At 33.5% G+C, this 13,214-nt stretch overlaps 4 protein-coding genes across 4 annotated transcripts in view; all 4 read right to left on the bottom strand.

Annotated features, from left to right (window-relative positions):
- The window catches only part of LOC146530517 (uncharacterized), a 52,983-nt gene that overhangs the window by 16,513 nt on the left and 23,256 nt on the right, over nt 1-13,214 (bottom strand). The window lies entirely within an intron of this gene.
- On the bottom strand, nt 2,264-3,885 carry LOC146530518 (zinc finger Y-chromosomal protein-like). The gene is made up of 2 exons (XM_085199901.1): nt 3,743-3,885; nt 2,264-3,660 (listed from the first exon to the last, which is right to left on the bottom strand). The coding sequence occupies exon 2, from the start codon at nt 3,611-3,613 to the stop codon at nt 2,525-2,527; it is 1,089 nt and encodes a 362-aa protein (XP_085056027.1). The 5' UTR covers nt 3,614-3,660; nt 3,743-3,885; the 3' UTR covers nt 2,264-2,524.
- On the bottom strand, nt 7,260-8,444 carry LOC146530519 (zinc finger protein 711-like). Its single transcript, XM_085200757.1, has one exon. It carries the CDS (start codon nt 8,442-8,444, stop codon nt 7,260-7,262), a length of 1,185 nt encoding a protein of 394 aa, XP_085056883.1.
- On the bottom strand, nt 9,260-11,574 carry LOC146530520 (zinc finger protein 711-like). Its single transcript, XM_085199900.1, has 2 exons — nt 11,384-11,574; nt 9,260-11,205 (listed from the first exon to the last, which is right to left on the bottom strand). Exon 2 carries the CDS (start codon nt 11,168-11,170, stop codon nt 10,049-10,051), a length of 1,122 nt encoding a protein of 373 aa, XP_085056026.1. The 5' UTR covers nt 11,171-11,205; nt 11,384-11,574; the 3' UTR covers nt 9,260-10,048.

The following is a 13,214-nucleotide window of genomic DNA, read 5'->3' on the forward strand; positions in this document are numbered from 1 at the left end:
AATTTTTAATATACATGGCAACAATCAAAGAAAAAAATAACGTAAATTAAAATTTAATTACATTCATTTTAGTGAAGTAATTGCAGATTTAGTGAGCTAAAACGGAATCTTTTGCCTTTACTTAATTGAATAAGTTTCAATTAATTTCTCTTTTATAAACACGATTCCGATTTCTCAACGATCAGAAGATAAATTATGATGTTGCATATGTTTTTTCAAAGTCATCTTATGCAGATACGAGTTCCTGCATGTGGTTCCTCAGTATGTTTCTTCGTTGTATGCTCAGTTAGAGCTCGTCGCGTTTCGAAATTAGATTTATATAAAAAACATTGAAACATTTTCACCACTCCATGTTTACCACTTTCAAATGGTCACGGATTTTGTCCAAGTTCACAAAACCCTGGTCACAAAGACGGCATTTTAACTTCGATATATCAACTTGTAAGGTCCCTTTAGGAATATACCTGTCTAAAATACTAACGTCATCTAACAAATTATACATCGAAGTACGTTCCAAAATTGAGAAATTTCTGAGTAATATTCAAGACAGAAGAAACATTTAAAACTGGAACTCATAAAAGGAAACGGTCTCACAGTAGTATAAAGTAAGAAAATGGCGGCGTTATTCCTTTCTGGTATCGTCATTTACCATATACTTGTAGGTCTAGGACCTGTGAAAGAAATAACATCCTCAAAAAGAATGCAATTGGATTCTCAAAAACAAGACTAAACTTACCGTGATTCAAAGCTATGACTTAGTAAACAAAGTGGTTTAATACCGAGGCATTTTTATTTAATGGGAAAAATTGTAAAAAATATTTGAATGCCATTCCGTCACGTGATCGTTAAAATCATTTTTATTTTGAAAACTATTTCCGCAACACGCCAACTTACTGCAATCATCGATATGCATTCTCATATGTCTGTTTAAGCTCTTCTGTTGTCCGTAAGATTTTTTACAAAGTGCACAGCTGAAATTCTTCTGACCAGTGTGAGCGAGCATATGTTTTTTTAAAGTGGACACACAACTAAAACTCTTTCTACAAATTCCGCAAAACGTCTTCTGCGTGTGATATTTGTTTGTATGAGTGGTGAGAGACCTTCTACTTGAAAATTTTAATTTACATATATCACATTTATAAGTAAATGTTATTTGATGAGCCTCCTTAAAATGTTTGAGCTTTCTAAAATGTTCTGTAAATCTTTCTGGGCAGTGCGGGCAACGCAACATCCTCATTTTGGTAGTTCCATTGTGACACTTTTCAATGTGATATTTTAAATTGGATTTTGTAGTGTATACCTTACTACATTTGCTGCAAGGATATCCACCTGGGGAGTGAATTTCCTTGTGTTGTATTAATCTTTGGTAAGTCATAAACCCTGCGCCACATATCTCACAGACAGCATTGCTAAAATGAACATTCATATGTCTATTTAAAAGTATGAATGTTTGAAATGTTTTGCTGCAAATATGACAGCAAAGTAGGCCATCTTGCAAACTTAAGTTGTATCCAATTACTCCATTGCCAGCAGGAGTAAACACTTTCTCATGTTCTTTCACCAAATGTTGTCTTATTTGATCAATATCTACGAAATGTTTGTTACAGATTTTACATTTGAGATCTGATATATCTATTTTGACTGTGCGCTTTCCTTTTGGTAAAAGATTTTGTAAAATTTTATCAGTATCAGGCATAATATGTTCACTGGTATGTTTTAAAAGTGAATGTATTTCGGAATAATGCTCGCAGCAGAAGAAGCATTTAAAAAAGTAACGGCAATAAATAAATGGGGGCGCTGTTGTACTTTCAAGTAAAATTGCAGCATTTTTTCGTTCTGACAATGTCATCTCCCATATGCTTGTGAGCGCTCCTTTTCTTCCTGACGATCCTGACAAAACACAAAATGCCGAAATTTAGTTGAATGCGCATAATCAATCAGAGATTGCGTACATATATATGTATGTAAACATTAATACATATATATATGTACGCAATCTCTGATTCATTCTACCCAAACTATATACTATACACTTACACAACTTCAAAATGTCAACAACTTGTGTACAAGTTGTAAAGCAACTCTATAAAATGAAAATGTTAACTGAATAAGAAAAAAAATATATTGTAAAATAAAATCGTTTGATACTCACTCAAAAGAAACTTTTGGTTACATTACCAAATTTTAATGAAGTATTTGTAGAAAAACAGTTGACTGATCAGTAACTCCAGCACTTTCAATGACCACAAAATAATAAAAAACATAGGAAGTAGTAAGCTTTATTTAAAAGCTCTTATACTAATTATAATTTAAATTTCCTTTTTTTCACTTCCGTTCTCCACTTTCCGTCGAATTCTGGAGGCGTTGCGCGTGGTAGAACTCAACGCCGACCTTGCGTCGTCACCAGAGCGAGGAAATGAAAATATTTAATATTTCATTTTCTTGAGTGAGAATCGAACCCACAACCTGTCGCGTTTACACGATTTGTGTACAAATAATACAAAAGTTTTAACTTATATAAACTTCAACTCAGTATTTCACTGTTGAAATTTTTCACAACAGTCCTAAATTGCCACTGAGGATGCCACTGCTTCATGTGCTTATTATAATCAATTCTATTATGAAAACCGTTGCCACACTCCGAACACGTAAACTTCCACACCGGTCCATGCACTCGCATATGCTGTCTGAGTGTCCTTTCATGCATGTACGCTTTCTGACATACACCGCAAAAGAAATTCCTTTCACCAGTATGACCTCGCATGTGCATCTTCAGCAAAGACTTAGTTCCAAAACATTTACCGCAAACTTTACATTGAATTTTTTGTGTGTGTTGCTTCGTTGTGTGTTCTGTTAGAGCTCTTCTTGTTGGAAAAATGGACTTACAAAGCTGACATTCAAACGTAAAGCTGATGCCGTGAGCTTCTTTTAGGTGAGTCATTTTCCTGTAGTGTTCAGCAAATCTTTCCAAACAATGAGGACATTTTAGAGGTTTTGAACGTTTCGAATTGGATACTTCATGCCTTTTTAATATATGATACCGTAATTTCAATTTAGTTGGATAAACTTCTTGACATTTATCACACTTGTGCATACCAATTTGATGTACTATTCTGTGATTGATTAAACGTTGATGTGAAATGAAGCCGAGTCCACATGTTTCACACACTACACTAAAATGTGCATTCATATGACGATTGAGGAGAAAAAAAGAATTAAAAGTCTTCCCACATTTGTGGCAAGACAAAACACCGTTAATCATACTTAAATCATATTCCATAAGACCATTTCCGGCGGAATTAAACTCCCTCTTGTGCGTTACAATAAGATGTTTTCTAATATCATCGAGATCTGAATATTTTTGATCGCAAATCTTACATCTCAAGTTTGAGATATCAACTTTTATAACACGTTTGCCTTTTCTTAAATATTGCTTCAGAAGACAAGATCTATCCGGCACAGAATGGAATGCTGTATGCTGTAACACTGACTGTATTTCCGGAAATATATCCGGGCAGTAAAAACATTTAAAATTCGCTTGTTGATAAAAAAATGGCTTGATGGTAGTAAACTCTAGGTAAGTAGCGGCATTTAGTCTTTCATAGATTGTCATTTGCCAATTACTCGTTCTAGGCGTCTGTCGCGGAGTGCCCGGTATCGCTGAAAACAAAAGCGCTCCTTTAAAATGGCTTCATTCGGCTCACTACAAAAATTGTGCAATTTCTAAGAAAACGTTACTAACCTACACATTGTTTTATTCGGCACTTTAGATGTACATAATATTTTTTGCTATAAAGCAATATATAATTAACACTAATAATCTACTATTTTTTGTTATCTATTAAAAATAAATTTAGCACGATTTATTTAGACTATAGTACATGTGAATTATTCATATGTGCTACAAGTAATATATGATTATTAAACTCTCGGCCACAAACAGAACAAGCATGACCAAGTTCATGACTTTTTGCGTGTTCTTTTAAGTTCTTCCTCCTTGCATAGGCTTTCCCACAAATATCACATTTAAAGTTCCTTTCGCCAGTGTGTATTATCATGTGCCTGGACAAACAATATTTAGAAAAGAATCTGGAACTACATATGCCACATTCTAGATTTCTTTCTTGTAAGTGAACTGACCTTATATGGACTAGCAATTGGTACTTTAAATCGTACTCCCTGCCACAAGTCTCGCATTTAAATAACCCTGAGCTGTGATTATGTACGATACGTAAATGTTTTGTTCTTTGATAATTTGACTTGAATCTTTCAGGGCACATTGGACAAGTTCTCGGAAACTGTTTAAGGTGAACTCCTCTCATGTGCATAATTTTTTTGGATGAATTAGTAAATATTTTTTGACATATATCACATGGATAGATACCGACTTTATGAGTTTGTAGGTGCCTTTTGAGTAAATGAAGAGATATAAATCCAGCGCCACAAGTTTCGCAGCTGTAATTATTAAAATGCTTGCTCATATGTATTATTAGAAGCCGCAATTTAAGAAATATTGTATCGCATATTTGACATTGAAAGTTCACACCTCCCAATTTGAATGGGATGATATTATCTTGGAAATCTGGATCTATTGGCTTTCCATGATCTTTGAGATGAATTTTCAAACAATCGAGATTGGGACAAACTGTTTCACATATTTTACATTGCAGGTATGTCACATCGACCTTTAAATTTTTTTCTCGAACTCTATTATTCAGCTCTTTAATAAAATCTTTTGGACTATGACATTCAGTAGAATGCCTTTTTAAAAGAAATGCCTCTAAAAATACTTTTGCGCATACGAAGCATTTATATTTATTAAAGGCGTGAATGAAAGGATATACGTGTGAAAATTCAAAAATTGTCAGTGCATTCTGTTTCCAGGTATGAACGTTGTTCCTGGTGGCTTTATTCAGATTTTTACGCCTTTTTATATTTTTTTCTATAGATTTTACCGTACATTTTTTGTTAAAGTCCATTTTATCAATTGACAGCGGTTCCGTTAACACGGACACAGTTGTAACTTCTTTATATAATTTTTGTGGTCTATGTTCACTTAAATAATGCTTTCGTTGCGAATTATCTTCATATTCACATGTCAGATTTTCAATATTTATAGGATATTTTAGTACTTTAAGTTCTATTTTGTCACCATTTAAATCTTTCAATATAATTGTGAAATCGCCCTCTGTGATGACGCCTAAAAAAAATAACCAAATAGTAACTTGTCTAAAAACAAGGAGGAACATACACAGTCTAATATATTAAAACTAAATAAGTGTGAATTATTTTAATTATTTAGGCCAAAATATATAATTTACAAATAAAATGAATTGATGAATTTTGCTTTCACATCCAAATTGATTATGAACTTAAACAGGTAATTTCATAAATTTATTAAACATACAATTGTTGTGATGTCTTATTTATATTAAATGTAATAAGAAAGATAAGTTATAACTGATCATACGAAGAATAAAGTATTAATTAAAAAAGCCTATTTACAAAACAAGCTTTACACATGTTTTTATTTATGATGTATTTATTATACAAATGAAGCTCTTTTATTTGATACCTATATTAGTTAGTGCTGAAATTTGGAATCTACCAGTTTATCGCGGCAGCCGTTTTCGATTAACAATGACATTGAATATATTCATTGTCATTAGAACTGAAGTCAAGACTTAAATTTTACGTTAATCGGACACTGGCATGAGGGTCAAATTGGGCTTGCAAGATTTACAATACACTACCGCACTAACAAGGCAAGTTAAATAAAATATATAATATAAATTAATTCCTCTTGAGTTAATTCTATACTACTTCATGTAAGCGTAAATGATCCTTTAAGTTTTTTCGCCGTAGGAATGCCATGCCGCATAAGTCACATTTGTGATTTTTTTCACCCGTATGGATCACCATATGTCGTTTAAGAGTTTCTTTGTTACAAAATCTTTGCAAGCAGATTTTGCACTGATGGTTCCTTTCTTGTAAGTGCACCGACCTCGTGTGACAGATCAAGTGATATTTCAAATTGAAGCCACGACCGCAGGTTTCACATTTATGAACTCTCGTGGATTGATTGTGGACGTCTTGTAAATGAATAGTCCGTCTATAGTTTGAGTTGAATCGTTCAGGACATATCGGACAACGGCGTGGATATTGTTTGAGGTGAACACCACGTATATGTAAGGATCTTTTATGGGTGGTACTGAATACCTTATTACACTTATCACACGGAAAGTTACCAGTTTCATGTACTTCTAAATGCTTTTTCAGAAGACGTAATGTCATGAAACCTGACCCGCAAATTTCACAGCTATAATTATTAAAATGAACACTCATGTGGATCACAAGTATGCGCACCTTTATAAACACTTGTTCACATATTACACATTTATAAGTGCCTTGTTCTTCTTCTAATTTAAACGGGATCATATTATCTTGCAAATTAGGATCAATAGGTTTTTCATGAATTTCTTTCAAATGATTTTTAAGGTCTTGCAAATTTTTTGGTTTGTTTGGACACAATTTACATATTAATTCACCAACGTCAACTTTAAGCACATTTTCTCTCCGGTTGTTTATTAATCTCTTCAGTGGAGAAAAAGTGTGAGTCTCCTTCATATGTTGCCTCAAGAAAGCAGTTTCGAGAAATGGTTCAGCGCAAACGAAGCATTTGAACTTATTGTTTCCGTATATAAATGGATAAACAGTAGAGAATTCAAATACAGTCAGTGCATTTTGTCGGTAATCTGCTTGATTTTTGTTATTTTTTGGTACAGGATTGAAAGGTATTACGTCTTTGATCGGAGTAGTACTTGTTCTTCCTATTGACAAAGGTGATGGGCTACGGGATGGTGTATAGGACACTGCAGGTGGAGGTGATGGTACTTTAATTTTGCTTTTGAGACGTAATTTCCGGAAAGCTGTTACTGTTCCCAAAGGTTTACATAGAGTTCGATCATATGCCACTTGAAAAAGTGGAATAATCCTTGCTGGCGCCTGTTTTTCCGTTGATACACAGACCGCGCCTAAAAACAGAAACAAACTCAGTATTCTCCCCATTATCTTCAACATGCAGTGAGTTAGATGTATACTAATGTGCAGATTAGATTATATCCAAGTATATATTCTGATTTTTGATCGCTATGTTAATATACAAATATAAATCCAATTAACTATACGAGCTTTAATAATTACAAATTTTTGCATTATCCTACCTATGGAATGTTAATCCAATCCAAAAAATATATATATTAGGAGATAACATTTTGAAACTCGTCAGTTTTAATCGAAGGGTGATTAACTTTAACATGATGTTTCAAGCTACATTTTTGTACGAAAGATCCCCCGCATATAGTGCAGACAAATCGCCTATCATTCTCGTGAATTCTAATATGTTCTCTTAGTGTATACTTCCTAGCGTAAGATTTCTTACAAATATTACACTGAAATTTTCTTTCTCCACTATGTCTTATCATATGTTCCTTTAATTCGGATTTCGAATAAAATTTCCATTCACATACATCACAAGCGTGCCTTTTCATTTTTAAATGCACCGTCCGTACATGGACACCTATCTTGCCACTGGACGTAAACACTTTCGGACATAATGAACACTTAAATTCTTTTAGTTTCATTCCATGTACAGCAGAAATGTGTTTGTTTCTTTGAAAGTAATTCCGAAATGTTTCGGGGCAGTACGGGCATCGGTGTCGTTTCACTTTTTTGTGAACAGTAGCATAGTGTTCATTTTTCGCATTCATTGATCTAAATATTTTATGACAGATTTCACAGGCAAAAGCTCCAGTCTCATGTGAGAAGGCATGCGTTCGTAGTCGATCTGGAGTTATAAAACCGGTGCCACACTGTTCGCAAATAAAATTTTGATAATGAACGTTCATATGATGATTGAGAGTTTTAAACTCGTCAAATTTTTCATCACACAATGCGCAAGGAAAGTTAATTTTGGTTATTTTGAATGGAAGAACGCCATCTTCAGAGAAAATGTCAATGTTCATGTTATGTTTGTCTACTAGATGTTGTTTTAACTCTTTGAAGCTATTTATATTTACAATGCAAAACCTGCAACTTAAATCCGTTATATCGACTTTCACTAGTTCGTGTTTTTTCAGTCTAGACAACGCTGCTTTAGTTTGAACAGGGCGTTGCGCTTCATGTTCCAATCCAGTGTGATGTCTTAGAATAGCGGGATCAATAAATTGTTGATCGCAGTAAAAACACAAATATAAATTCTTCATCCATCTAAACGGACATATTCTTGTGTTTTCGAGTAACATACTGGCATTCCGCTTCTTTGTTTTTATAGCATCGGCATCTTTTAATTTTCTCTCATTCTCTATACGCGTCTCACTCTCTGTTTTTCGAATTTGATCCAAATTCTCTTCATTTTGACCTAAAAATGATAAAAACACGTGCATGAGCTCGATTCTAACATGTACCTCATGCAAAAATAAAAAGAAATTGTAACATAGCATTGCGGTTTACCATAACCGATCAGCACGTGCTTTGTATCATTTGTTAAAAGATGTTTAAGATTAATAAGTAGGATGATACAGTTGCAAAGTCCAATCTCATTGTAACTTACTAACAAATATCGCGTGTTGTATGGTTATATTGGGCAATAATGTGTAGGAAAATCCTCGTGGTTTGTTAGCAGTTTTGAAGTATATAAAAAATAATTCTCCACTGGTAATTAAACGTACGGCTATTACTAAATTTATAAAACAATTACTTGACAACAATCATTTATTGTTTGTCATATCATTTCATTAAATCTGCTTTAAGCAATTAGTTGGTCATATCTAAAAATAAAACAAAAATTAGAGGCCGTCGTGGCGCAGCGGCACAAGGGTGTGACTGTAACGCGACGGTTGTGGGTTCGATCCCCACCCGAGGAAGCGAAATATTTATTTACGTTAATATTTCCATTTCTTCGCGTTGGTGTCGAGGCAAAGCGCGGTGTTGAGTTCTGCCACTCAACACGTAATGTCTCCAAAATTCGGCAGAAAGTGGGGAACGGAGTGTCTAACACTAGATTCCCTCTGCCTACCTTGTTGTGTGCGAGATACAGCGTGAAACTGATTTTATTTTGATAAAATTTAGATCTCTATTAAAATTTATGTAAATAATGTCAACAGTAAGAATATATCTCAATGTTCAAAAGTAAAAATATCTTGTCTGTACATTTAGTATTTTTGACTGAAATGGATAGAGGGACACTTAAAAACAATAATAGAAAGCAAATTTTTTTTTATTTCTTATCTGTCTGTATGTATACACGCTTATTTTCGAAAGTGCTGAACCGATTTACTTTAAACTTTTACCAATTTCTTTCTTTTAACTCAATTTAACATCTTAAGTTTGTTTCATTAAAATAGGTATATTAAAAAAAAAGTTATCGGCATTTGAATGACCTTAAGGTATGAATTTGCCTGCAAATATATAGCAATCCATATCTATACTTATAATAAATCGGTAATTAATTATTTCGGATTCGATTTCCCTATTGGATTATTCAACTCTATTTTTGTAATATGCAATCATTACAGTTATTTTACAAAGAATATTATAAATCCTTACCGAAACCAATAATATAACATAACATTGTTTCTGAACGAGTAAATTAAATTATTCATTGACATCAACACATTTGACTGTCACTGTCAGTCAATTCTGTTTATTAAATTAATAATCATGTACATGCTCGAAGCGCCATTGATTAAGAACTGAACTGATAATCATGTAGTTCAAGTATGCGAAGCTGCGGGCGGGTCGCTAGTCTTCTAATAAGAATGATGGATGAAAATGTTCTTCATTTTACGTAAAAAAGTTATATAGTACTAGAGAGGTATACGAGTATATAATATCAACAAATAACATTTTTAAATTAACAAGAAATGGCGGAAAGTAATCACGTATTATTATGATTTTCAAAGGAAAACTGTAATAGTAGAATTTTACAATATATTCAATTATTGTAGCTATTCATAGAATTTAAAGCTTGATAATGAGGACCAGATCTTTAAAAAATATCATGTTTAATTTGCATAGGATGATGCACTCTAACATGCTGTTTCAAGCTGCATTTTTGTATGAACGACTGTCCACAAACAGGGCAGACGAACCGCCTATCATTATTATGTATCCTCATGTGTTCGCGTAACGTTTTCAGTCTTGCATATGATTTTTTACAAACATCGCACTGGTATATCCTAGCACCAACGTGTTTGACGCTATGTTCTTGCAGCTCATAGTTGCTAAAAAATTTCATACCACAGACTGTACAAGAGTGATTACGTTCCTGCAAGTGGTGTGACCTTATATGAGCAGTTCTACGACTGCAAAGATCAAACACTTTCGGACAAGAGGGACATGGGAATAGGGCAGTTTTCTCCCCGTGGACTATATTCAAGTGTTTCATCCTATATTTGTAGGATGCGAATTTTTCATCACAAATAGGGCATTTGTATCTTTTATTCAAGCGATGTATTTTCGCTATGTGGGCGTATAATGCTGCATAGGATGACAAGGTTTCTCCACAATGCTTGCAAGGAAAATCTCTCCTTTCATGTGTTCTAGAATGATTCAGCATCCTTTGCGTCGTCGCGAAACCTTTGCCACAAGTTTCACAAATGAAGTGCTCGTAATGATCATTCATGTGCTTGTGAAGACTTAAAAACATTTCGTATCTTTTACCGCAGACCTGACAACAATGCTCATCCTTACTCAATTTGTATGGTAAAATAGATTCCCCATATTTATTATCTAAAATTTTTCCATGTTCCCGTAAATGTGCCTTTAACGTAGTATAATTATTAATGGAATTCCCACACAATTTACAAGTAGTTGTAGCAAAATCCATCTTGAGAGGTTCATATTTTTTAAACTTAAACATAAGATCTGTGTGTTCACTTTGTGTGTGCTCTCTTAATTTCTCTGGCTCAAGAAAAGTATTCCTGCAAAAAAAACATAGGTATGTGCCTTTTCTATATTTGAATGGGTAGGCTGTGCATGTCGTCATTATAATTTTAATATTCTTCCTAAATGCAGCGCGCCTTTCATTTCCCTCATTTCTTCGTTCAATTCCTGCAGCTTTGGCGACTGTCACAGCAGTATTATTTTCTATTGCAATGTCATTATCCATTTCCTGTTTAATTTCAACGTCTGCCGTTTTTCTTCCTAAAAATAAAAAAAATATCCGATATAACTTCTTCGCATTCCCAGGATACGGATACAGTATGAAAAGAATATAGTGGTTACAGTATGAAAAGAATGAGTTTTTAATATGACAAATATTTTTAAAGACATCTTAGTATTGAAACAAAGTAATGTTAAAGATAATATAAATACAACTTACAAAACAAAATTGCAGAATTGAACTCCAGGTAATATTTATACTTGAAAAAAAAACGAGATAACATAAAAAAATTGGATAGATTACAATGTTACTTTTATTTAAACAGGTTTATGAAATTATGGTATAAATAACTTTTCATATATAGCTTAATATGAAATTCCATATAATTTAATTTTCTAACAAAATATAAATTTAATTATACAGAAATTTTCACTAGTTCCGCGCTCGGGTGATGTGATCGAATATGACTTTTAAGACTACACTTTTGTATGAACGCATTATTACAGTATTCGCAAACGAATCTTCTATCATTATTGTGTATTCTCATATGTTCTTTCAAAGTTCTAGCTCTCGCGTAACTCTTCTTGCACACGTTGCATTGGTATTCCTTGACACCACTGTGCTTCACTAAATGACTCTTCAACTGACCGGCAGTAACAAACTTGCTTGGACAGAAATCACATTGAAATTGTTTATGTTTAATATGAACGTTTCTTATATGTTTGGTTCTTTGGTCGGACATAGCGAAAACTGCTGTACATAAATGACATGGATATTCCACGCTTTGATTGTGGAACTGCTTCAGGTGACGAACTCTATCTGAGTAACGTTTAAACGATATTCTACAATAGGGACATCTGTATCGATTTTCTGTTGCGTGTTTAGTGTTCATGTGATAATTTTTTAACGTTCGTGTCTCGAATATATCACCACATTTGGCACATTTATGCTCTTGGTTATTAGTTTCATGTATTAGCTGGTGGGCCTTAAGGCGATGAGCAGCAGAGAAAGATTTACCGCAGTGAGGACAGATATTATTTGGATAGTGTTGATTCATATGACTGTTCAGTCTCGAAAACAAGAGAAAACGTTCATCACAATGAGTACAAAGCATTTCTTTGTCTTTTAGAATAAAAGGGGTTACACCAAGACTAAGATCTTTGGTTATTGATTTTTGATGAACTTCCAATAAATGGTCCTTAAGATGGTCTAAGCCAGTCATATTTTCATTACAAATTTTACATTGAAGGTTACTTATTTCTACCTTTACATTATCATAAGGGCGAGCATACCGCATTGCCTCAAGGCGATTTGGATGCTCCTGCATATGATTGCTAACATCTTTAAAGTTGCCAAAAGTTCTCGGACAATGAGAGCAAGCGAAAGCTCCGCGTTTCCAGCGAAAAGGACAAACATTTGAGAATTGTATAATAGTCGCGGCGTTATCTCTGTGATCATTGTAAAGCCTTCGTCCACGTTTCCATATAAACGTCGCGAATGTCCCTAAAAACAAAAGAAGTCCAGTGTAAAACGGCTAACTGATTTACAAATTTTACTGTACTGACCTTCACTTACCATTATCTAGCCAAAGTCAAAGCAAATACACTACTACAAAAATGAAACAAATTATTAAATAGAAGTACTTTATTTAGACAGCCGTTTTAATGACTCTTCGTTAAATCAATTATTACTTCTATCGTTTAATTATAATTACATAAATTCAATTCGACCTTATTTTATATTTTAATACAATAATCTTAATATGTAAAAACTTATGAGATAAAAGATATTAAAACAATCTTCTTAAATATTATAATAGGTATCTTGTGACAAATTCATTTTGTTACTTTGAGGATTTAGATTAGGAAGAGTTTTACTGTTTATGATTATTTAAAAGTAATTGTTTTTAGCATACTAATTATTGTACCCATATTACTTGTAGGCCCGGCCAGGATTAAAACGCTAAGATATCTTTTTTTGCTTATGAACAAGTCTCATGTGAGAATAACGAGATGTCCCAGTATTAAACACTGCCGGACACATTTTACAT

The sequence above is a fragment of the Heliconius melpomene genome, chromosome 17, assembly GCF_056956725.1.
Source record: "Heliconius melpomene rosina isolate 202511_hmr_F chromosome 17, ASM5695672v1, whole genome shotgun sequence".
NCBI classification, from domain to species: domain Eukaryota; kingdom Metazoa; phylum Arthropoda; class Insecta; order Lepidoptera; family Nymphalidae; genus Heliconius; species Heliconius melpomene.